This window comes from Orycteropus afer, unplaced genomic scaffold (genome assembly GCF_000298275.1).
Source record: "Orycteropus afer afer isolate SDZICR_OR568_19922 unplaced genomic scaffold, OryAfe1.0 scaffold00014, whole genome shotgun sequence".
Classification (NCBI taxonomy): domain Eukaryota; kingdom Metazoa; phylum Chordata; class Mammalia; order Tubulidentata; family Orycteropodidae; genus Orycteropus; species Orycteropus afer.
The window spans coordinates 3997118-4024164 of NW_006921601.1; the positions used below are offsets into that span (position 1 = coordinate 3997118).

Here is a 27047-nt window from a genome sequence, read left to right on the forward strand (position 1 = left end):
AGTATTAGGAGAGGTGTAGGATTTATCATGAGTTCCAGTGAAAACAGGAAGTAACAGAATCCCAGTGAGAGTTTTTGAACCTACCCATGTCACCTTCTTTTGAAGCTTTTGGTTTTCTCCTCTTGGAAAGGCCTACCAGAAACTTGGGTTGAGTGAGAATGGAGATGAATAACTCTTCTAAAGACTCCCAGGCAATTTCAATGTGCCCCCTGGTAGAGGAACTGTATGTAAGTCAAGTATGATTTGATGCCTCATGTGCTAGTTATGTTTGTGTGTCAACTTGGCTGGGCCTGGTTGAGTGGCTGGGTAGCTGGTGGTAGTTATTCCCCATGATGAGACTGGCAATCAACTCCATGGTGGGATCTACCACAAGCAGCTGAGTAGCTGCCTTTGGGATGTGGTCTGCTTCCTGTATATAAGGAGAAGCCTTGGGAATGGTCTCTAGCCTATGGCATGCTTGGACCCTGCTCTGTCTTTGTTGAGCAGCCTACTATGCTCTGCCAACTTTGGGACTTACAATGGACTTAAGTTAATGGCCTGCCATGTGGTTTGGTAACATCGGGACTGTGCCTTTTTGCTTGTCAACCTTGGGGCTTCTCAGCCTCAGCAGCCAGCAGCTGTCTGAGTGAAGAAACGCCTCTAGCTCCAGTGGGCCTGGAGCAGGAGGCAAAGCTGGACCCCAAGGTTGAGGGGCTTTCACCCAGCTTCTAGAGCCTGACACTTAAACTTGGACTTAAAGCCTCCAAATTGTAAGAATAAACTTCTGTTTGTTAAGGCCATCCAGTTTGTGGTATATTCCTATCAGAGTGGCGCTAGGTAACTAGAACACCTCAGTAAATCAAAGTATGTTGTGGTTGTTAGGCACCATCGAGTTGGTTCTGACCCATAGTGACCCTGTGTACAACAGACTGAAACACTGCGTGGTCCTGCCCCATGCTCACAATTCTTGCTGTTTGAGCCCATTGTTGTAGTCACTCCATCTTATTAAGAGGGTCTTCCCCTTTTTTGCTGACTCTCTAAAGACAGTGTGTTCTGCTGCTATTCATAGGGTTTTCACTTGCCATTTTTTTTTTTTTTTTTAGTAAATCACCAGGTCCTTCATCCTAGACTTAATCTAGAAATTCCACTGAAACCTGTCCACCATAGTTGACCCTGATAGTATTTGAAATATTGGTGGAATGGCTTCCAGGATGACAGCACATGCAAGCCACCACAGTACAACAAACTGACAGATAAGGAGAGGAAATCAAGGTATAGTTTGTAGAATTAAGAAAAACATAATTATTTTCTGCTGTACTCCTAGACATCCACTCCTAGAATTTTGGGGGGTTTCTTTTTGGAATGGGATACCATAACTTATTCAATTGGGCAAGCATGTGTTAAAGACTGATTTGTAAATGGCACATTGCTAGGTAACATGGCTATACTTTGATGCATCTTAAAATGTGCTGAGGAAGGAAGCCAACTACCTTTGATAATTGTGCAAATTCAATAACTGCTGAATAGAGCAAATAATAGAGTTGGGAAGAATTTGTGTACCTTAAAAAAAATCATATGAGGGTTCCTAACGGAATGGCACCCCATTCATTCATTGAAATCTCATGATGCAAACATTTATATTTACCAGTCTTAGGCTGCAAGTTAGGGACACAAAGTTGTAAAATAGGCCTCTGCTCTAATGACATAGGAGTCAAACATATAAAAATGTTATCATTATACAACCATATGTGAACCCCAAAGAAAAAGTGATTAAATCTCTCAGACTAGTTGGAGAAGGCTTCCTAAGGAAGTGAGACTTGAATTGTATTTGAAACAAAAACTGCAGTCTATGAAGCAGAGATGGGCAGGACAAATATTACAAGTTAGAGAAAACATTGCAAAGTAGAAGAGCCTCAAAAGTTGAGGCTGACTGACAGAGTGAGTGTTCTCCATATAGGGGAGGTTGGTGGCAAGAAATATGGCTGGACACATAAAACCATAATGCTAGCACACTTATTATCGAATAGTCAAGGAGGTTGTCTCCAAAGTCACTTTGCCTGGGTGTGGTTATCAGTTCCTTTTCTCATCCACTTTATCACCTTGGCAAATTAGGAATTCTTTAAACCATAGTTTCCTTGTCTCAAACATGGGCAAAATACTAATATATATCTGAAAATATGTTGAAGAAGATACATGAGAGGTGTTATGGATATATTGGCTTACTTGCTATCACTTGAACATGTCAACCTCATGCACATTAAAGGTCTTTGCACTAGGTGTTACCTGTGCATGTAATGTTTTCCCCCTTGATCTCACATAATTGACTGCTTACAATAATTTCAATTGCAGTTGAGTGTTACATCTATAGAAAGAATGTTCCTGACTATGCAATCCAAAGTAGCTACTTAGGCAGCCATTCTCACATAACTTTAAAAAAATTCTCTTTATGGCATTTTTATCTATCTGAGATAGGAGAGATCATACGTGTGTTATACCACCTTGTATTTCCCATGCTTAAAATTACCAGACACATAACAGGCATGAAGTCAATATTTGTTTATTAATATATTGGCTGTGGATAGTCACTTACGTATTCTATACCTATCTTAATCTTGACTACTAACCAGAAGGCTGGCGGTTCAAACCCACCAGCCACTCCTAGGAAGGAAGATGGGGCAATCTACTTCCATAGTGATACTGCCTCAGAAACCCAAGGAGGGGTCGCTATGAGTCAGGTCCGACTCAGTGGCACATAACAACAACAACAGTTTAAGGATTAAAATATCTTTCTCATAGAGTTGTTGGAGAATTGAATGAGATAATTCTACCAAACATTCAGTATATTGTCCAGCATATTTCAGATGTTGAGAAAATGTTGTTTACCTCAGTTGCCTCTCCCTATATTCTGGGCTCAGAAATTCAGTACATAAAGAACACAGAAACTCATCAACTAAAGATATATTTTCTTCTTTGTTCTTCTAGCTCTGTGGATCCTACAGCTTTCCTTCCTGAATTCCTCTCCATCTTTCCCCACCACTGATCCTACACCCCTGTTCCTCGTTATCTTCCTTTCCTTTGCCTTATAAAAGTGCCAGAGCTGAGACTCAAATTGTGTGGAAGATCTTTATGTCACTTTTATACTGTCCTCTCACACACAGAGTGGATATTTAAGAAAGGATGGAAATAAAAATATGACTTGGAACAATGATCTTTGGAACTTGAGTTCATTTTTATCAGGGCTGTGTTGCAAAGCAGCCCCTTTTTATGAGTATATCAGTTAGAAAATGCCCTGAAATTTTTGCTGAAAACACAAGAATTGATCAGGATATGATGACAAGATCATGCTATCCTGAAGTGAAATAGCCTCGCATAACCATTTTAACTCCAAGATACACCTGGTAGGAGACCAGTTACTAGACATCGCAAACTTTTAACTTATTGTTATGGTTAGGAAGGCTGTATTCATTTTAATATGGTTAATTCATTTATTAGGTCTACTAATTGGCAGAACTGTCAGCCAAGAAAACTCTCCATTTAGAGAAGCATCTCCTAAGATAGGATTACTTTCAAAGAAAGGTTGGAAATCATTCAGAAATTTCCCTTCTTAGAATTTTTTTGGGGGAAAAGGAATTGTTTTTATATATTCAGTCAACATTGTTTAGGCATTCTGTATTTCAGACTACCTTTAGATCACACATAGACATTTCACAGATATTAGTGGTAGAGTCCTGTAGATAAAAACATATGCACTTTTTTTCCATATTTTTCCTCTTTCATACAGATCCTGACAATAGAGGAAGGAAAGGGGTTCTGAGGTGAGTGGGCTCCAGAAGATATTTGACATTCATACAGATTCTCCTACTAGAACTATCTCCTTACACTCAGACTCTTGACCTTGACATCAGGTACTTAGCTCTCCTGTCTCAAGCTCTCTTGCTAAGAGTTATCTTTCCCTTGCCTGGGAGCCCTTGATATTAGTCCATGTGATAAATGCAGGACAAACTTTTTATAATTATCTCAGAGCCTTGACCTCAAGTACCTTTGAAATTGTGTATGAAATTCCCTGAGTTCACCAGGAGGATGGACAATCACACAGCAGTGACTACATTCCTTCTGTGGGGATTTTCCAGTTTCCCAGACCTACAGTATCTCCTTTTTGTGGTGATTTTCTTCTCCCATGTGACCATCCTTGCTGCAAATGTGTCCATAATGGTGGCCGTTAAGCTCAGCCACAACCTTCATACCCCCATGTACTTTTTCCTCTGTGGCCTATCTCTTTCAGAAACCTGTACCACTATGGCAATCATCCCCCGCATGCTGGCAGACTTGCTATCAGAGACCAAGACCATTTCTCTCCCTGAGTGTGCCACACAGATGTTTTTCTTTTTTGGATTGGGAGCCAATAACTGTTTTATCTTAGCTGCCATGTCCTATGACCGCTACTCTGCCATCCACCACCCACTGCACTATCCCATCCTGATGACCTGGAAGATCTGCTTTCAGCAGATGGTGGCCTGTTTTGTGGTTGGGCTTCTGGTCTCTCTGTGCATTGTCAGCATAGTATTCCATTTGTCTTTTTGTGACTCTAAAACCATCCAGCACTTTTTCTGTGACATCACACCTGTGGTCTCCCTTGCTTGTGATTATACCTCCCTTCAAAAAATGGTTCTTCTTGCATTTACTGCCTTTGTCCTGGTGGGCAGCTTTATTTTGATCATGATTTCCTATGTCTTCATTGTGTCAGTAATTGTAAAGATGCCTTCTGCAGGGAGGTCTAAGGCCTTCTCAACTTGTTCCTCTCACCTCACTGTGGTGTCCATACACTATGGATTTGCTTCTTTTGTCTATCTGAGGCCCAAGAATAATGACTCATTCCGCAAAGATATGCTGGTGGCTGTGACATATACAGTGCTGACACCTCTGCTCAATCCCATTGTTTACAGTCTAAGAAACAAAGAAATGCAGACAGCCCTAAGGAAAGTACTAGGCAATGCAAATAGATTTATCAGTCCAAGCGGAAATAAGAGAACCCTGAATCTTTAAAGAATGTACGTAGTTTTGATAAATATGTGAGAAGTGGAGTACTTCCAATAAAAACCATCAATTTGTGTAGAGAATTATGCCTGATCCATGCTAGCATCACCATTTTCCTACTACAGACTGTCTACAGACTTAACATGTATTTTAAACTTTGTATTATATATCTCTATTTATCTATCCACACATACACACTTATGTAGTAAACATATCAAAACACGTCTGGAACCCAATATTTGCAAAATAGCTTTTGCATTTGAGGAAAGAGGAAATTAGACCAAGAAGGAAAAGAAAGAGTGAAAAAAATGAATGGGGAAGGAAAGAGGGAGGAAGGTACTAATTGAGGGAGGGGAAATAGAAGATACGTAACTAGTTTACTCAATTAAAAAACAGGAGAAAGTACTAACACATGAAGTAGGAATTAAGAATGAGAAAGTCACCACCAGACAGAGAAAATTAAAAGTATTTTAAGATACTACTTTCTTTGACTCTATGAAAACATATTTTGAAATTTGATAGAAATGGTTGACTTTCTGGAATAATATCTATTGACAAACTTGAGCACCCACCAAAAAAAATGGGCATTTTTTATATATTTTCCATGCAAAAAAAATTTAAATCTGTCAAAAGCTGTTCTCATTGTCTACCACCAAAGCATTAAGCTAGATGACTTCATAAATTGTTCTAATCTTCAGGTTACAAATAATTCAAATGCTATTTAAACTAAAAACAAAACCAAAAGCCAAACTCACTGCCATCAAGTCAATTCCAACTCAGAATGATCCTCCTTGGGTTTCTGAAGTGATATCTGTATGGAAGTAGATTGCTCAGCCTTCTTTCTGAGGAGTGGCTAGTGGATTTGAACCACCAGCCTTCTGGTTAGCAGTCAAATGCCTTAGGCACTACACCTCCAGAATTACAGCATAAATAAAAATAAATATCTTCTAACTTATGAAACACTAAGAGGTGAAAAGGCTATATATTACTATGATGTGGTTGTGGTTATGGTAGTGAGAATCTGTAGTAGACTGTGGGAGAAATTAGATGACATAAGGCCAAGGTATTTTGAAGTCAAATTGTGTAATATTACATCCAAACAGTGTGTGATGTTATCTATGCTATTACAGGCCTGGAATATGAAAAAGACAGAGCCCAGTGGCAAAGTCCTCAATAAAAGAGAAGTCACTGAGTGGTTGTAAAGGACTCTGAGAAGAATAACATATGGTTTCAAGTTATGTAATAGTTTCAAAGAAAGAAAAGATTTTCATGAAGATGGCAAATTAATGATTTAGAAATATGGTAAGGAGGTAAGAGAATGGTAACAGAATATATAGTCTGAGGGGACAAAGTAAGCAAAAGAACCAGCAGAGATAACCAAGATTTTAGAATTTTTAGACTGGGAATTTAAAATAACTATGATTAACATGTTAATTGGGATAATGGGAAAAGAGGACAACATGCAAGAACAGATAAGAAATGTAAGAAAAGAGATAGAAACTTTAAAAGAAATCAAATTTTGAAATAAAAAACAATGTGACAGAAATGAGGAATGCTTATAACTTATGAACTAACTAACTTATTGATGGCTCATCAGTAGACTAGACATTACCAAGAAAAAAAAAATCAGTGAATCTGAAGATTTATCAGGAGAAACTTCTCAAACTGGAACACAAAGAGAAAAAAGATGAAGACTATCCAAGAACTGAGACTATTACAAAAGGTATAAATTCATGAATGAAAGTGCTAGAAGAAGATGAATAGAGAAAGAAAGAAAATAAATAATGGATTGGAATTTTCCAAAATTTATGACAGACATCAATCTACATATTCAGGAAGCCCAGAGAATACCAAGCAGGATAGATAGCAACGACAACAAAATCACACTTAAGCATATGATATTTAAATTACAAAAAACCAAAGACAAAAAGAAAACCTTGAAAGTGGTTGGGGAAAAAAATCTTACCTATAGAGGAAAAAAGAATAATTGTTACATCAGACTTCTCTTCACAAACCATGCAAGCAAGAAGAAAGTGGAATCAAATATTTAAAATGTTGAAAGAAAAACAAACACCAACCTAGATTCTTTATCCAGCAAAATTATCCTTCACAAATGAGGGAGAAATAAAGTCTTCCTAATAAAAACAAAAATTAAAGGAAATTGTCACCAACAGACCTGCCTGTTAAGAACTTGAAAGTTCTTCAAAGAGGAGAATGATACAGGGAAGAAATGTATATAAAGAGAAGGAAAGTTAGGAAAGGAATAAATGAAGATAAAGTAAAACGTTTTGTTTTTCTTAGTAATCATACTGTCTGTTCATTTTCTTTCTTCACCCTTGTTCTCACTATCCCTTGGACAACAATCTCATATCATTGCCCTATCTCTAGCCCTGTGGATATAAATCAGAAGACACCTGTGGGACTTGACAAACTTTCAGAACTATAAATTAAATGATATTGACTAGAAAGTAAAATTGCCTAAGAATATCATTCACATTCTAAAAGATATTTTAACAAGTCAAATTCAGTTATTTTGTTATAATAACACACTGCATGAAACAAGATGTGTATGAACTACTGTGTGGAAAATGAATTTACTCTGTAAACTTTCACCCTAAAGGAAAAAAAAAAAAAAACACTTCACTAAAAAGTCATGATGACATATCAAAACAAGAAAGATCTTCTATGGATGTCATGATGAGTTCTAGGTCTACAAAGACCAGCCTTCCTGGTATCTAATGGAAAAGAACTTGAAATAGGGTTAAGCCATTGGCCCCAGAACTCCCACAGTAATACACAAGGAAATGAGCTTCAGCCATATTGAATAGAGAAGGCAATACCCTATCTTCCGTAAGTTTTTGTTGTTAGGTGCCATTGAGTCAGTTCCAACTCATAGTGACCCTGTGTACAATGAAACACTGCCTGGTCCTGCTCCATCCTCATAACTGTTGCTGTGTTTCAGCCCATTGTTACAACCACTATGTCAATCCATCTCATTGAGGGTCTTCTCTTTTTCACTGACCCTCTACTTTTTTTTTTTTTCACATTTCTTAATCCACTAGCTACAGCTTCCAGCACAATGTTGTATAAAAGTGGTGAATAAACATAAAATGGTCGTTAATGGTGTTAAAAAAATTAAGTTCTAAAGATGAGAGTAGTCAGGTACGGAGAGCATTTTCAGGGCTGTTGCAATAGTTCTGTGAGATTATGAGTAAGAAATCTGAGCTTTCTCAGTATTGGAGCCAATAGGAACAGAACTGGAAAAAAATGGTTCAGCAGACATTATATACATGCACAACGTACATTTTCCAGGACTGAAACAACTTGAGAAAAAAGCACACTGACATGATTTAATTTTTCTCCCCACATTGAGATAGGCTGTCTTTCAAAAAATTCTTAAGATATTTTATTTTATATCAAGCATTCATTTCACACCAGATTCTGTGGTCGATTTATTTTTTGTTTCTGCATAGATGTCTGTGCATAGTCCTATAATTTTCATTTAATAATTATTGAGGACTATGGTGGCATAGTGCCTAAGGCATTTGATTGCTAACCAGAAGGCTGGTGATTCAAACCCACCAGCCACTCCTCAGAAGGGAGATTGGGCAATCTATTTCCATAGTGATACCGCCTTAGAAACCCAAGGAGGGGTCACTATGAGTTGGATCCAATTTGACAGCGGTGAGCTTTTGAGTTTTCATAATATAAATTTTCTTATACCTAAATATTGGTGGCAAGTTTACTTTAATATTTCTGGACAAGGTATAATCAGTACTAAACTACAGATATAAAAAGTAATCTTAGCTTTATACATTTTGTATCACTCATTGATAAGTATTTTTTACTCATATCTGTAAGATAAGTCATTAAGTACCTTGGGGAACATGAAGTGGAACTTGATGTAAAGTTGAATTTTAATGACAAAAATTTTTAAGACACATACATTAATTATTATAGCAAAAGAAAATACATTATCTCCAAAATTGTATAGATGTACAACTCAAGTATAAAAAGAGGTTTGGAGGATTTACAGATAATAAATAGTCTTTCACTCACTGTAATGCCTCAAAATGTTGCCTCCTGGATACACATTTACAATCAGCAGGGATAGTGGTATCACAGTGGTATTGTCAGTCTGAAGATTGAAGATCTTATCCTAATTCTCTTGCTTTCTAATTTTAGACACTCTTAGTTCACTCCCTGAAGAATGAGAGAAAAAGGGTTTTCCACCAACAAAATAAAAACAGTCATTCAGAGCTTATTTTGTGCCAAAACCATGCTTAACATTTTGCATACATTTAATCTTCACAATTATAACAATTTTATGAGGTTACCTGCTTTTATAATCCTTATTTTTCCCATGAGGAAATGGAGAATGAAGAGTTTGAGCAATTTGTGCTGATGTATAGTTCCAGTTCACACTGTTAGATTCCTACTTCAAGTGTTAACCACTATCTTCTCCACATTAAGGTCCTGGCCTCCTCTGAAGCCTAAGACTTTTTGGAAGCCACTAGCGGGCAGTTCAGCCCACACAGAGACATACACACACACATCTCCATTAACAGGACAATAAAGGAGGTATCTAATTATCACCCATAGTTTGGTGTGTCATCCATGGGATGTGAAGGACATAGGAACTGGTGTCTGACTCATGCCTGAAAAAGACTAACATTGAGAAGTTGGCTGGATGAGTAGTCAAGAACACCTTTGCTGTCACTTAACTCTCGTCCTTTCTCCAACTATACTGTTGTAGGAACCAATCATAGCCAAATGAGTAAAGGAAGTATTCACATGAGAAATTCCTGGAGATGCTGACCATACACTTCTGCCCTCCCTTCCTAATGCAAGCTACTGAGCCTGAGTCAGACACAATTGGCCACAGAGCAATGGAAGTAAAACAGAAATTTTAAATGAGAAGAGATTGAAATTTTGATCTAAGATTGTTCTGGGCTTGTGAATACCTGAAAATATATGTTAATGATTGAGAGTGGCCCAAAATCTGTAGACTGTGTCTCTGATTTCAGGTGGAGGCAGGAAAGAGGAAATGATGGGGAGACATTGAAGCGACAGCAGTGAAAAACTGCCTTTTGCCTGTTGTTGGCATCCTACTGAATCTTTTTTCCTGAAATCACTGTTTTATTAGTGCGACAACAGGACTTACTCTTATCTATGCACAGTGTGGGGAGCTCTGGTGGTGTAGTGCCTAAGGCATTTGACTGCTAACCAGAATACTGGACATTCAAACCCACCAGCCACTCCTTGGGAGGAAGGTTGCGCAATCTACTTCTTTAGAGATACTGCCTCAGAAACACAAGGAGGGGTCACTAGGAGTCGAATTGACTTGATGGCAGTGAGTTTCTTATGCTTAGTGTGAATATTATCACTTTGATATATGAGCTTATTTTGAGAGGTTCTCAATCAAATATTTTCTTATGAGTAATTTACATATAAATAAGTATAGAAAAGAATTAAGCCCAAGAGTAATTGTGTAACAGAAGAGTAATATTCCCATAGTTAAATGAATGCTCATAAGAGAAGGTAAGCTCAGTAGACTTCCTTTTGTATAAGTCAGTGAGAAAGCAATAAATGAGTCCTAGGAAATGAGATACTCACCATATTCTGTAACTGTGACAAGGCAGTAGTTTGGGTACAGTTATGAGGGTCCCGTATGATTGAGGGGAATTTATATGGTATGTATTTTATATTGAAGATCTTCATTGCTGCAGTGCAGTAAATTACTTAATATGGCCCTTCTAGCCATTGTTTTTGTAACTCCCACCAAATGACTGGGTAGGACTATGCAAATATAAGGTGGTCATGGCTCACTAAAGGGATTGGATAGCTTGCTAATAATGTAAACAAGGGCCATGGGACTCTGGTAGGGGAACAAATAAGGTGTGTGGAAACCTAATGAGGGGATTGGTAGTTTTGCCATCCTACTAAGCTTAAAATGAACCATGCTAGAACTAGAAAGAGGAGACGTGACTATCACCAACAAGAAGAGATGGGAGCAGAGTGCATCCTTTGACCCAAAGTCCCTGTGCTGAGAGTCTCTTAGATGTAGAAGCCAGAAAGCTATAACACTGGAGATGGCAAGAGATGGTGAGAAGTGATGGCAAAGAAACAGTGGTAGCAAAGACATCAGAACCATGAGACAGCTGGTGGGCCCCAGACTCATGAATTGAAAAAGCTGAGCACCCTTAGCCAGGAGGCTTACTAGCAGAGTTGGATCCTCCTGGCACCTAGTAGACCTATTTATTGACCCATGGAGCTAGAGCTAAGCACCTTCCAGATGAGGCTTGCTGGTGGAGTGGGGGCCTCTGTGCACTTATCAGCAGAGCTAAAAAGAGCTTTGTAACACTTGCCTGAGCAGGGAAGAGGCCAAGGTGATGTGAGTCCGAGGGCCTATCAAACAACTGTATGCTGACGTGTTTCTGATGCTGAATTGCAACCTGTTGCTTCCCTAATAAGCCCATAATTGTGAGTATTGTCTGTGAGTCCTGTATGGTCATTACAAAAATTATCAAACTGAGCAAAGAAATAGAGTGCCATAGGAAGGATGGTTAGCGTTAGAATTGGTAAAAAATGTTTGAACTTGTTGGCGTGTCTAACCTCTGCCACATAAGAATCCACCTTGGGCTGTTGATCTTGATCTTCCTCCCTCCACTGTGAATTTAGGGAGGGTCACACACTGCTCCATGATATTTTATACTTGGCAACAGAAGAGGGATTCATTATAATGGCTCCAGACTCATGGAGCATACCGATTGAGATATTTCAACAAACAGATGCCCCATTGGAGGCACTCACTCAGTTATGCCAAGAGATTTGGAAGACAGCTACCTGGCCAACTGACTGGAAGAGATCCATATTTGTGCCCATTCCAAAGAAAGGTGATCCCACAGAATGTGGAAATTATAGAACAATATCATTAATATCGCACGCAAGTAAGATCTTACTGAAGATAATACAGAAACGTTTGCAGCAGTATATTGACAGAGAACTTCCAGAGGTTCAAGCTGGATTCAGAAGAGGACGTGGAACAAGGGATATCATAGCTGTTGTCAGATGGATCTTGGCTCAAGGCAAAGAATACCAGAAAGATGTTTACTTGTGTTTTATTGACTATGCAAAGGCATTTGATTGTGTGGATCATGACAAATTATGGATAACATTGAGAAGAATGGGAATTTCCGAGCACTTGATTGTACTCGTGAGGAATCTGTACCTTGACCAGCAGGCTGTCGTTCAAACAGAACAAGGGGACACTACATGGTTTAAAATCAAGAAGGGAGTGCGTCAGGGTTGTATTCTTTCTCCACACTTATTCAATCTATATGCTGAGCAAATAATCCGAGAAGCTGGACTATATGAAGAAAAACGTGGTATCAGGATTGGAGGAAGAATCATTAACAACCTGAGATATGCAGATGATACAACTTTGCTTGCTGAAAGTGAGGATGACTTAAGGCACCTACTGATGAAGTTTAAAGAATACAGTCTGCAGTATGGATTACATCTCAATATAAAGAAAACAAAAATCCTCACAACTGGACCAATGAGCAGCATCACAATAAATGGAGAGAAGATTGAGGTTGTCAAAGAGTTCACATTGCTTGGTTCTACAATCGATGCCAACGGAAGCAGCAGTCAGGACATTAGACGATGTGTAGCATTGGGAAAGTCAACTGTGAAGGAACTGTTTCAAGTGCTGAGGAGCAAGGATATCTCCTTGAGGACTAAGGTGCGCCTGACACAAGCCATGATATTTCCAATTGCCTGGTATGCATGTGAGAGCTGGACAATGAATAAGGAAGACTGAAGAAGAGTTGATGCTTTTGAGTTGTGGTGCTGGCGAAGAATGCTGAAAGTACCATGGACTGCTAAGAGAACTAACAGATCTGTCCTGGAAGAAGTGCAGCCAGAATGCTCCTTGGAAGCAAGAATGGCCAGACTTCGTCTCACCTATTTTGGTCATGTTGTCAGAAGGGACCATTCCCTGGAGAAGGATGTCATGCTTGGTAGGGTGGAGGATTGACGAAAGAGGGGGAGGCCTTCAACGAGATGGATTGACATGGTGGCTGCGATGATGGGCTCAAGTATAGCAGGGATTGTGGTGTTGGCACGGGATCGGGCAGTGTTTCATTCTGCTGTGCATGGGGTCACTGAGTCAGAAATGACTCGATGGCACTTAACAACAACAACAAATGAAAGAGAAAATAGAAAGACAATAGAATAAAATCAACAAGACTAGAAGTTGATTCTTTGAAAAGACTAATACAATTGACAAACTACTGACAAATTTAACAAAGGAAAAGGAGAAGATGCAAATTACACAAGTAAGACATGAAATGGGTGATGTCACAACAGAACAAAATGAAATAAAAAGGATAATATCAGGATACTATGAAGATCTGTACTCCAATTAATTTGAAAACCTAGACAAAATACACAGATTTCTAGAAATACACTACTTACTGGAACTATCATAGGCTGAGGTAGAAAATTTGAACAGACCCATAAAAACAGAAGACATCGAACAGGTTATAACAAAACTACCAACAAGGAAAAGTCCTGGCCCAGACAGCATCACTGGAGGGTTCTAGCAAACATTCAGAGAAGAACTGACACTGATCCTACTCAAACTATTCCAGAACATAGAAAAGGATGGAATCTCCCAAAATTCATTTTATGAAACAAAACCAGGCAAAGACACCACTAGAAAGGAAAACCAAAAACCAATATTCCTCATGAATATAGACATAAAAATCTTCAACAAAATGCTAGTCAATAGACTCCAAAACCTATAAAAAAACAACAACACATCATACATCATGACCAATTGGGATTCATACCAGGCATGCAAGGGTGGTTCAACATTAGAAAAACAATCAGCATAATCCATCATATAAGTAAAATAAAGGAACAGAATGACATGATCATATCAATTGATGCAGAAAAGGCATTTGATAAAATACAACACACATACCTGATAAATAAATAAAACTCTCAGAGAAGTAGGAATAGAAGGGAAATTCCTCAACACAATAAAGGGCATATATGTAAAACCAACAGCCAACAGTATTCTCAGTGGAGAGAGACTGAAAGGATTCCCCTTGTGATCAGAACCAGACAAGGATGCCCACTACCACCATTTCTATTCAACATTATATTGGAAGTCCTAGCCAGGACACCAAGGCAAGAAAGGGGAATCATAGGCATCCAAATTGATAAGGAAGAAGTACAACTGTCCCTACCAGCAAATGATATGATCTTATACATAGAAAATCCAAGAGACTTAGCAAGAAAACTCCTGGAAAATTGAAATATTTAGCATAGTCACAGGATACAACACCAACATACAAAAATCATTTGGATTCCTCTACACCAGCAAAGAGATCTGGGAAAAGGAAATCAATACCATTTACAATAGCTACCAAAAAAATAAAATATCTGGGAATAAATCTTACTAGGGATACAAAAGACATATACAAAGAAAACTACAAAGCACTACTTCAAGAAACTATAAGAGAGCTACATAAATGGAAGAACATACCATGCTCATGGATAGGAAGACTGAACATTGTGAAAGTGTTGATAATTCCCAAAGCAATTTATGCATTCCATGCAATATCAATCCAGATTCCATCAATATCCTTGGACAAGGAAAAACAAGTCACTAATTTTACATGGAAAGGAAAGAGCCCTTGGATAAACAAAGCACTACTTAAGAAGAAGCACAAAGTAGGAGGTATCATACTCCCTGATCTCAAAACCTACTGTACAGCCACAGTAGTGAAACAGCCTAGTATTTGTCCGGTAACAACAAACAAATAGACCAGTGGAGTAGAATTGAGAACATGCAAGTACATCCATCAATCTGTGGTCAGCTGGTCTTTAGCAAAGGGCCGAACTCTATTAAATGGAGGAAGAGATAGCCTCTTTAACAAATGGTGAAGGCAAAACTGGATATCCATTTGCAGAAAAAAGAAACAAGATCCATAACTCACACCATGCACAAAAACTAACTTCAGGTGGATCAAAGATTTAAATATATAACCTAAAACTATAAAGTTCATCAGGGAAAAAATAGGGACAAATTTAAGGGCACTAATATATGGCATTAATAGACTACCAAACATAAGTAAAAATGCACAAACAGCAGAAGATTATTAGAACCATCTGAAAATTAAATTCTTATGCACATCAAAATACTTCACCAAAAGAGTAAAAAGAGAACCTACAGACTTGGAAAAAATATTCAGCAATGACATATCTTACAAGAGACTTATTTCTAAAATGTATAGAAAACTCAAACACCTCAACATCAAAAAGATGAACAATACAATTTAAAAATGACCAAAAGACACTTCACCAAAGAAGACATCAGGCAGCCAACAAACACATGAAAGAATGTTTGAGATCATTAGCCATCAAAAAAGTGAGATACCATCTCACCTCAGCACTAATAGCAAAGTTCAACAAGCCAGAAAATAACAAATGCTAGTGAGGATGTGGAGAAATTGAGACTCTCATACACTGCTGGTGAGACTATAAAATGGTACAAGCACTGTGGAAAACTGTATGGCAATTCCTTGAAAAGTTGGACATGGAAATACCTTTTGATCCTGTAGTTCCATTACTAAGTATGTATCCTAAAGAAATGAAAGCCAGGACATGAATAGATAAATGCACACTCATGTTCATCACAGCACTATTCACAATAGCAAAGAAATGGAAACAACCTAAGTGCCTTTCGATGGAGGAATGGATAACTACAGTAATATATATACACACAATGGAATACTATGCAACACTAAAGAATAATGTAGAATCTGTGAAACACCTCATAAAGTGGAGAAACTTGGTAGACATTATGCTGAATGAAATACTTTAATCAAGAAGGACAAATATTGTATCAGTCCACTATTGTAAAAAGGCAAGGAAAGGTTTACATATGGAAGGAAACTTTCTTATTTGGTTATCAGGGATGGGAGGGGAGGGAAAATAGCTAGGTAGGTATGAGACACATATTGATTTGGGTGAAGGGAAAGGCAATATACAAAAGGTAGTGACCAGCACAATAAGACTAAGGAAAAGGAAGAGAAGTGCACAAGAGGTACAGACAACAAAGTTAAACCCTTTTACATACACAATACTGTTATCAGTAATAACAAACATTCATCTCTGGGTAGATTCATAGGTAGCCAGGCTGAATGATCAGGTATGTCTAGCAAAAGGGAATATATGCATGATCATATATTAGTTTGGCCAACAATATTTCTACACACATATTTGTGCTATAAGAATATCCATATATATAATAGAGCTAATGGGGACAAACTTATGATAACTTCTTAGCCACAGCCAACCAGCCTGAGGGAAAGAGTTGTTGGGAATGTGGGATCATGGTTACCAGGGACATCAAGCTCAATTGGCATAACATACTATACAAAAACATTGTTCTACATCCTACTTTGGTGGGTAGCAATAGGGGTTTTAAAAGCTTGCAAGCAGCCATCTAAGACCCAACAATTTGTTCCTCCTCATCTGGAGCAAAGAAGAATGAAGAAAACCAAAGACACATGGAAACAATTAGTCCAAGGGAATAGTGGACCATGCGAACCTCAGCCTACATCACCTTGAGACCAGAAGAACTAGATAGTGCCTGGCTACCAATGTCAACCACCAAGAAAGGAATTAGCATAGGAGATCCTGGATACAGTGTGAGAAAAGTGTGGAACAAAACTCAAAATCATAAACATAAAAAAAAAAAAAACAGACTTACTGGTCTGATAGATATTGGTGAAACCCTCAAGACTATGGCCCCTCGTTACCTTTCAGGCCTGGAATTGAACTCACTCCTGTCACTTTCAGCCAAACAGTAGACAGGTGAATAATGTGACCATTTACACCAGGTAGGTATACTCCTTAGAACAATCAAGCATGGGAGGTCAGTAGGGCTGTATTTGCACAGGGATATAGCTCAGAGGGCAGGAATACATAGGAAAGAAGGACTCTGAGAAAAGGTAACAACAGGGAGGAAGTGGGAAGAGAGCTGTTACTTTATGGGGATTGAAATCAGTGTCACAAAACAAAATGTGTATGAACTGTTTATAGAAAATGAATTTACTCTGTTAATTGGATTGTTAAATCTTTTTGTTGTTGAGGTCTTAGAGTTTTCTATAGATTTTAGAGATAAGTCCCTTGTCAGATAGGTCATTGCCGAATATTTTTTTCCAATCTGTAGGTTCTCTTTTCACTCATTTGGCTGTGTAATTATCAACAAGTATGAGTTTGTTGCTGTCATTTTGTTATGTGCTTTTTCGTGGTGTTCCTGATTTCTTTGTTCTTTATAATTTTCTGTGTTGAGCTCATTTTATTTATGAATCATATTATCACTTTCTTCTTTGCTGTTGTTTTAGTGTTTGCTAATTATTTTTGCTGGTCCTCTTTTTGATTTTGATGTGAAGGTTTATCATTTTTCTTTGAGGTTACCCTGTGATTTATAATTTTCTTCCCAAGTGTAGAACAGTCTGTTCTATCTTGAAGTTGTCTTGACTTCCCTACCATTTAGAAGTTCTGTAACTACACAATTTTTTCCCTCTTTTTGGTTTGTAGTTGTCCTCATTTGTCAATTGATGCCTCTGGTTCCCTGTTTACAATATTGTAGGCTTGTTTACTTTGAATACTTCCTTAAGTGGGTTGGTTTCTGGGTTATGTCATCATGTGTGTTAATGGTCAGTTGTTGTTTGCTGTTGTTGGTTCTCTGTCCAAAGGACTCCCTTTAACATCTCTTGTGAGGTTGGTCTGGTTTTAACAAATTCCCTTAATTTCTACTCATCTGGAAATACCCTAATTTCATCATCATATTCGAGGGACAATTTTGCTAGGTATATAATCCTTGGTTGGATGATTTTTTTCTTTCAGGGATTTATATATACCATCCCAATGTCTTTTCGCCTGCATAGTTTCTGCTGAGAAATCCAAGCTTAGTCTTATTTATTATCTTGCAGGTAATTTTTTGTTCTCCCATGCTGCTTTCAGGATTCTTTCTTTGTCTTTTGTTTGGTAAGTTTGATAATGATATGTCTTGCTGACTTTCTTTTGGGGTCTATCTTGTTTGGGGATCGTTGGATTTCTTGAATGGATATATTCTCATCTTTCATCATACCAGGGAAATTTTCTTCCAACAAATCTTTGACAATTTTTCTGTGATTTTATTTTTCTCTTCATGTTCTCGAATTGTGATTACACATAAGTTATTCCTTTTGATGGTATCCCACATGATCCTTAGGCATTCTTCATTTTGTTTTGATCTTTTTCCTGATCGATCACTTTCCAAAGAAGTACTCAGGTATTTGTCTTCAATCTCACTAATTCTGTCTTCCATTGATTCAGTTCTACTCCTTTGCCCACACAATGTGTTATCTATTTCTGAAAATTTAGTATTAATCTTATGGATTTCTATCTGTAGATTGTGTATCATTTCTAATTTTTCATTTATTTTGTCATATGTTCTTGTATTGTCTTTTGAAGTTTTTCTAGGGTTTTCTCTGTTTTTCTCAGTTTTCTCAGTGTTTTCCTTGATCTATCTCTCAATCTTTTGAAGGTACCTAAATATAATTCTTTTGAATTCCTTATCAGGGAGTTCCAATGCTGCTTCTTCCTCAGGAATGTGTTCTGGGTCTGTATCCTGGTCCCTTGTTTCTCTTGCTTCTTTGTGTGGACTGTGATGCTCTGTTGTCTCCATGACATTGTGGGGGCTTTTTGTTTATACTTAATCAGTTATTGTATTTTAGGGTGGCTGGCCCACAATTTTTGTTTTCTTTGGATGTTATCTACTTGAGCAGGGTACTGTGTTCTTCTGTTTGCTAGTTGGAACCACTTATACACTCACCACCTGTCTGCTTTCCCATTGTCAGCCTCCCATATGTCCCTGCTGCCCTTGACAAATGGAGCCTATTCTTAGGTCCCTGGAATCCAAATGAGAATGCTGTCACTTTAAATATCCAAAATGACCACTGCTTGTAAACATTCAAAATGGCTGCACCCTTGGTCATTTTAAATATCCAAAATGGCCACTGCTTGTAAACAGTCAAAATGGCTGAACCTTCCAGACAGCTGATAGTCCACAGCTCAGGTGTCTCCCTCTTTGCTGTTTCCCTGCATAGTCATAGGCCACCAGTGCAGTTGTCCCTGCAGCCCTTGGTGACCAGGACTCATCTTTAGGTCAATTCTCATGTCCCAACACTACTTGGAAATATTCAGGCTGTTGGTGCCATCAGAGTAGCTGACAGTCCACAATTCCGTCCATCTCCATACTCACTGTTTTCATTCAGGTTTTTCAACTAGTTGGTGCCTAATCCACTTCTGTATACTTCTTTTCAAAGCTCAGGGCTCTAAGATTATCTTCTATATCTCTGTCAATTGGTTTCTCTTTTCTTTGTTGAAGAGAGTCTGTGGAGCTTGTCTGCCTATTCCACCATCTTACCCGAAGTCCTCTCTTGTGGGGTTTTTAATGGATATAGCTGTAACACATATGTAACTATAGCATAAAGTCAGTAGGAAGAAAATAAACATGACAAGTTTTGATATTTACCTAAATTGCTAAATTTTGTAAAACCAAAAAACCACTTCCATTAGATCTATTGTTCCACTGAAAAAACTCAAACCAAACTCATGGCCATCAAGTTGATTCTGATTCACAGCAACCCCCATTGAGTTTCCAAAGCTGTAAATCTTTGCAGAAACAGACTGCCTCATCTTTCTTCCACAGAGTCGCTGGTGAGTTCAATCCCCCACCTCCTGTTTACCATCCAAATGCCTTAACACTACACCACCAGAGATCCTTTACTGTACCACCAGAGCTTTTTAGTATGCACTCCTTAAGCACTTACCAAATGTCTTCTGGTAGGTGTTATATATTATGGCAGTGTGTGTATCATTTTCTGTTTACTGTTCCTGTAGCACAGCTTAGGGTTGGGTTGGTGTGGGCCACCATTTCTCCTTGATCAGGTGGTACAGTAGTGGGTAGTTGTCCTTGTCTAGTGGGTGGGGCTGCAGGAAGTGTGGGTATGACTGGGTAGTGTGGGCATGGTTGCTGTCTGTAACTGGTGGGACATAAAATATATACATAAAGAAAAAAAATACAAAGAACAAAAAAGGAAGTAGTAATATAAAAGAAAAACAAGTAAAGGAAAAAGAAAGAAAGAACCAAAGCAAAACTAAGTAGCACCACCAGAGCTCCTTAAACTAGGTAGGGGAAATTAAAAAGAGAAAATGAAACAAGAGAATATTAAAGAAATAAAAATTTAAAAAGCAAAACAAGAAAAGAAGAAAAGAAAGACAAAACTGGAAATAGAAAAGAAAAAATAAATAAAAAGCAAGAGAAAGAAAGAAAGGAGAAAACTGTGGGAACACAGCACCCTGTCAGTCCTCCTGACTGCTGAGGAGGCAGTGGGGTCAGGGCATCCAGTATAGTGTGTGGCACTCTGCCAGCCAAGGTGTCCATAGGATGTTGAGTGCCCAGTTAGAGACATAGTTATTACCAGTCTAGAAGGCAGCTGGGGCCAGGATACCTGGTTCCAGATGGTATTCCTGCCAGCATAGAAGGCAGCTGTATACAAGGTGCTTGGACCCACAAGCAGTTATGGTTGGTGTAGAAGGAGGCTAGGGTCAGAGTGCTTGGTCCTAGACAGACTTTCTGCCACCTTAGGAGGTGGCAGAGGGAAGGGAGCCTGGTCTTGGACAGAGTTCTTATTAGCCTAGAAGTCAGCTCATGTTATGGTGCCTGGGCCAGAAGGAGTTCCTGCCAATCTAGAAGGTGACGGGATAGAGCACTGGATTGGGACAGAGTTCCTACCAGTCTAGAAGGTGGGTGGGGTTGGAGGATCGTCACACTTCTGGTCACCAGGAGGGTGTGGGGGATAAAGGAAAGATTGCACACTTCTGGTCACCAGCTAATGGTGTGGCTACTTGTACAATCCTGGGCAAGAAGAGCCAATTATTAGATTGCTGCCTTGATTGAAATGCTGCTTGCAAAAATTCAAAATGGCCGTGCTGTGTCAAGACAGATGTCAGTTCACTGTTCCATTGTCTCCTTGTTTAATGTTTTCATTCAGTTTACTCTTCTAGTTGGTATTTGTTCTAATACTTTATCCTTTTATATCAAGCTCAGGGTTCTGAGATTATCAACTTTATCTGCTTCATTTGATTTCTCATGTCATTGTTGTAGAGGGTCTGGTTAACTTCTCTACCTAGTCTGTCATCTTGCTGGAGGTCTCAGAAAGGAAATTTATGTACTGAATTCCAGCCACCATTGGTTGTGGATTGCCCCCAGGAGTTTTAACTGCCCCCACATCTGGGCTGTCCTTGCATGTGCACGAATAGGCTGCTGAGGGCTCTCCGAAAAGTCTTACGCTTCAGAGAAGGCCTGGGACATTAATATGGAGAGATTCATAGTTAAGAGTTGAAGTGGGAAACTGTCAGTGTGAGTTGGAACCACATACACCACCACAAGGTGAGTGAAAGACTATTTCTTATCTGTAAATCCTCCAAACCTGTGTTTGTACTTTTGTTCTTTATCTACTACAGTTTTCAAGATATGTATTTACTAACTTCAGTTACAGGAGCTCTGGTGGCATAGTGCCTAAGGCATTTGACTGCTAACCAGAAGGCTGGCAGTTCAAACCCACCGGCCACTCCTCAGAAGGAAGGTTGGGCACAGCAGTGAGTTTGGTTTTTTGGTTTGGACCTTTACCTATAATAATTAAGAAGTATGTCTTAAAAATTCTTTTAAAAAAAAAATTCAATTTTACATCAAATTCCACCGCATAGTCCCCAAGGTACATAATTACTTGCCTTATAGATATCAGTAAAAAAATACTTATCAATGAATAATATAGAATAGATAGCTAAGATTACCTTTTATATCTAAAGTTTAGTACTGAGTATACCTTCAATATGGATTACACTTCAACATAACCAAAATAAAAATCCTCACAAATGGACAATAAGCAACATCATGATGAATGAAGAAAAGATTGAAGTTGTCAAGGATTTCATTTTACTTGGACCTACAATCAACCCCCATGGATGCAGCAGTCAAGAAATCAAACAACGTACTGTATTGGGAGATCTTCTGCAAAAGACCTCTTTAAAGTGTTTAATAGCAAAAATGTCACTTTAGAAACTGAAATGACCTTACTCAAGCCATGGTATTTTCAATAACCTCAAATGCATGTGACAGCTGGACAATAAATAAGGAAGATTGCAGAACAGATGCATCTGAAATGTGGTATTGGTGAAGAATACTGAATATACCATGAACTGCCAGAAGAACAAACCAATCTTTCCTGGAGGAAGTATAGCTGGAATGTTCCTTAGAAGTGAGAATGACCTAATTTGTCTCTCATTCTTTGGTCTTATTGTCAGAAAGGACCAATCCCTGGAGAAGGATATCATGCTTGGTGTCTTAGGCTGGGTTCCCTAGAGAAGCAAAACCAGTAAAGCTTAGAGAGAGAGAGAAAAAAAAAAAATTATCTTAGGAAAGTGGCTCACACAGTTAGAGAGGCTGGCAAGTCCTAGGTTCCTGGATCAAACATCAAGCTAGAAGCTTTTCCCGCTCAGGCAGCTGCAGGGGCTGACAAGCTCAAGATGGGCAGGCAGTGTAATAAGCTGCTAACTTCGGCAAATGATGAATCTAAGATCAGCAGGCAAAATTGTGGATTGTTGGCTCTCAGGACAATTGTAGGCAGCACGACAGGATCCAGATCTATAGAAGGTTCCCGAATTTTCCCAGGAAGTCCATTTATATATTGGAAGCAGGCCACACCTCTAAGGAAACTCCCTTTCAACTGATTGGCTGCTCAAAGCATATACATCAGATCTCATGGGAACAAGCACATCACCACTGCTTATACCACTCAGAATCATGGTCCAGCCAAGTTGACACACAACCTCAACTATCACCCTTGGTAAAGTAGATGGTCAGCAAAAAAAGGGAAAATTCTCAATGAGATAAATTGATGCAGTAAATTGTGATGATGGTGCAGGACCAGGCAGTGTTTCGTTGTGTTGTACATAGGGTTTCTATGAGTCGGAACTGACTTGACAGCACTTAAGAACAATATATGTTAATCAGAAATATCAAAGTGAACTTGGAACCAATATTTAGGTGTGTTGTTGTTATTATGATGTGCCAGCAAGTTGGCTGCAACTCATAGCAACCCTGTGTATCACAGAACAAAACATTGTCCTGGTCCTGCACCATCCTCACTATACTTGAGCCCAGCATTGTAGCTACTGTGTCAATACGTCTTGTTGAGAGTTTTCCTCTTTTTGCTGACTCTGCACTTAACCAGTATGATATCTTTCTCCAGGGAATGGTCCTTTCTGACAACATGACCAAAATAGGTGAGACGAAGTCTGGCCATTTTCACATCCAAGGGGAATTCCAGCAGCACTTCTTCCAGGATGGATTTATTCATTCTTCTGGAAGTCCATAGTACTTTCAGTATTTTTTGTCAACATTGTAATTCAAATACATCAATCCTTCTGCAGTCTTCCTTATTCATTGTCCAACTGTCACATGCCTTTGAGGCTATTGAAAATGCCTTAATGTTGACTTAATGGCTTAAGTCAACCCTGCTTTAGTTTTCAAAGTGAAATCTTTGCTTTTAAACATTTTATAGAGGTCTTTTGCAGCAGATTTGCCCAATGCAATATGTTGTTTGATTTCTTGACTACTGCCCCCAAGGGCATTGATTGTGGGTCCAAGTAAAATGAAATCCTTAACAACTTACATCTTTTCTCCATTTATCACAATATTGCTTATTGGTCCATTTGTGAGGATTTTTTTTTTTTTATGTTAAAGTATAATCCATACTGAAAGTATACTCAGTACTAAACTTCAGTATAAAAACTAACCTTAGCTTTATTTATTAATAAGATAATTTATATTATACTCCTCAATAATTATTAAATGAAAGTTATACAATTATGCATGGAGAAACTAAAGAATAAATTGACCACTTGAGAATTCACAGAATCCTGTGTGAACTGAGTGCTCTGTATCCAATCCAGAACATGATAATGCTCTCTGGTGCTTTGCAACTCACATTTAAATCTCTAGAATCTTCAGAGATTTATCCCTAAAGGCAAACAATAATAAAAGACATAGCTGTATAACCACAACGCCATTAGAATTGTTACTGAAAGATGAGTGAGTTCTTATTGCATGAGGTAAGATTTTTGTTTTGTTTTGTTAATGAGTCTGGTTTACTGGTTTTCATTTGCCAAGTAAGAACATATTAGTCTCTAAAGTTGTCTGTACTCACAAGCCAAAGTTGGGAAACAAGGTAACTATAATCCAGCAAGGAGCTCTGGTGGCGTAGGCATTAAGGCATTTGACTGCTAACCAGAAGGCTGGAAGTTCAAACCCACCAGCCATTCCTCAGAAGGAAGACTGAGCAATCTACTTCCATAGAGATATCGCCTGAGAAACCTAAGGAGCGGTCACTATGAGTCGAATATGAAACTTTGGCTGAATTACTCTGTTGCCACAATCATATTCCCGAGGCAGTATCACTACGGAAGTAGGATTGCCCAACCTTCCTTCCGAGGAGTGGCTGGTGGGTTTGAACCGCCAGCCTTCTGGTTAGCAGTCAAGTGCTTTAGCCACTATGCTATCAGAGCCCCCATGTAAATGAAAAGGGATAATCAAAGTTATCAGGATTGCGTATGAGTAGAAACTCATATAGTCATTTAAAATTATCTAAACAACATAAGTAGCCATAATGCTACTCAATTTACTAGCTTTGAGATGCTTTGCACACTTTTTCTGTGTAAATAGCTTCACAGAAAAACTTACTGTTTGTGGGTCTGAATGTGTTAACATTGGAAAAGCTCAGAATATCAAGTGAAAAATTTGGTGATGAGGGCTAACCTAACCACTAGCTGGATGATCTGCGATAAATTTCTTAAATTTTTAGGTTACACTTTATTCAGCTGTATATTATGTGAAAAATAATTTACTTTTGTTCTACAGTATTCCAATTAGAAAATATTATTACAGTGAGAAAGTATTTTATTTGTTTAAATAAATGTGTTGTTGTTGTTGTTGTTGTTGTCGGCCCCGACTCATAGCAACCCCTCCTTGGGTTTCCGAGGCAGTATCACTACTGAAGTAGGATTGCCCAACTTTCTTCAGAGGAGTGGCTAGTGGGTTTGAACCGCCAGCCTTCTGGGTTAGCAGTCATGTACTTTATTTATATCCTGATTATCAATCACATAATGTTTTACATAGTGATTAAATTGGTATTTCAAACTACAGGTAGTCCCCAACTTACAATGTATTGAAATTACGATAAATCACACTTAAAACCATTGGCTTGCTTTGTTTTTTTATCTTATCATTACTAATATGTATGACATGCCATGTTGCAATGCATAGTTTGCTGATGTATTGTTCTCAGATGTTCACTCACAGATGCTCAGTGTTAAAATTTACTGCTCAAAACACTACAGCATAACTATGCTGTATGCTGTATGGCTATGGAAAATGAAAAAAAAATTTAAAGGTATTTGACTTCAGTTAACCAATTTACGCTGGAGTCATCAGAATGGAACTCCGTCAAAGTTGGAGACTACCTCTACTTGATAAAACAATAATATTTTAATTACAAATGTCTTAAAATTTAACAAATTTACCTTAGATGAGTTCATTTATTCCTAATTTGAAATTGTCTTCTGGAGCTATTTTCAAGAGCAATTACATTTCTTGTCTTTACTGCTGCTGCTGCTTTTTTTTTTTTTTTTTTTTTTTTAAGTGTTCACTTGCCTACATTAAAGGACAGCCACATTCCCTTGATTCTCAAGAGGGACGGGGGTACTGAGGAAAAAACAGACCTTCAGAGAGCTCCTGGGGTCCCTGACTCAGGACTTAATGGAGTTAATGGAGGTAAAGTGGGAGGAAAGGGAACTAGAATGAACCAGAAGTCTTTACAGTGGGTGGGGAGTGTTTCTGGATAGTTTCCATTTGTGGATTTAGATTGTTATTTGATGGGGTAGGTCCTTAAGGGGAGTGTGATGTGTTTCCTCTCTCTTTTTTTAATGATAATATTTAACTGATAAGACATTGTAAAATAGCCAACTATTTCTCTTCACTTATATATTAGCTGCCAAAAAGCTTAAAGGATAATCTAATATGCACCTATTGGCAAGGATATTGGACTTCAAGGTTAGTATTATTTAACGTCATTTATAGTTTATTTACTAAAGAAATGTCAGACTTCCTGGGATTCATATTTTGAGTCCTCACTTTCTATGTAACCTTGCACAAGACTCAGATTCCTCATTTATAAAATAACAATGAAAGCACTTACTATTATTTTATACAAAATAAAATGGAAACACATATATAGTTTATAGCCCTATTATTATTTACCAAGCTTGTAATAGGAGCTCTGATAGCATAGTGCCTAAGGCACTTGACTGCTAACCAGAAGGCTGAAGGTTCAAACCCACCAGCCAGTCCTCAGAAGGAAGGTTGGGCAATCTACTTCCCTAGTGATACTGCCTTGGAAACCCAAGGAAGGGTCACTGAGTTGGGTCCGACTCAATGGCAAATAACAACACCAGCAAGCTTGTAATAAATGCTGGCATTATTTCTTTCAAGTTTTCATTACAAAACCTATATTTCTCTTTCTTTCTTTGTTTTTTAGTTTTTCTTCTAATTTGGATGAAAGTTTACAGAGCAAATTCATTTTCCACACAGCAGTTGATGCACATTTTGTCTCATGACATTGACTACAATTTCCCACAATGCAACAGCTCTCTTCCCACTTCCTCCCCATAGTTACTTCTTCTCTGTGTCCTTCACTCATATGCCTGTCTTTTGCTTGGCTGGAAGCCACAGGAGTGGGTTCAATTCCAAACCTGAAGGGCAGCTAAGAGTCATAGTCTCAGGGTTTCACCAGGCTCTATCAGACCAGCCAACCTGGTCCTTTTTTTTTTTTTTTTTCTCCATG

At 38.3% G+C, this 27047-nt stretch overlaps 1 protein-coding gene across 1 annotated transcript; it reads left to right on the forward strand.

Annotated features, from left to right (window-relative positions):
• The first annotated feature begins 4059 nt into the window (after positions 1 to 4059).
• LOC103210714 (olfactory receptor 10R2-like) lies at positions 4060 to 5022 on the forward strand. Its single transcript, XM_007956628.1, has one exon. The coding sequence runs from the start codon at positions 4060 to 4062 to the stop codon at positions 5020 to 5022; it is 963 nt and encodes a 320-aa protein (XP_007954819.1).
• The last annotated feature ends 22025 nt before the right edge of the window (positions 5023 to 27047 follow it).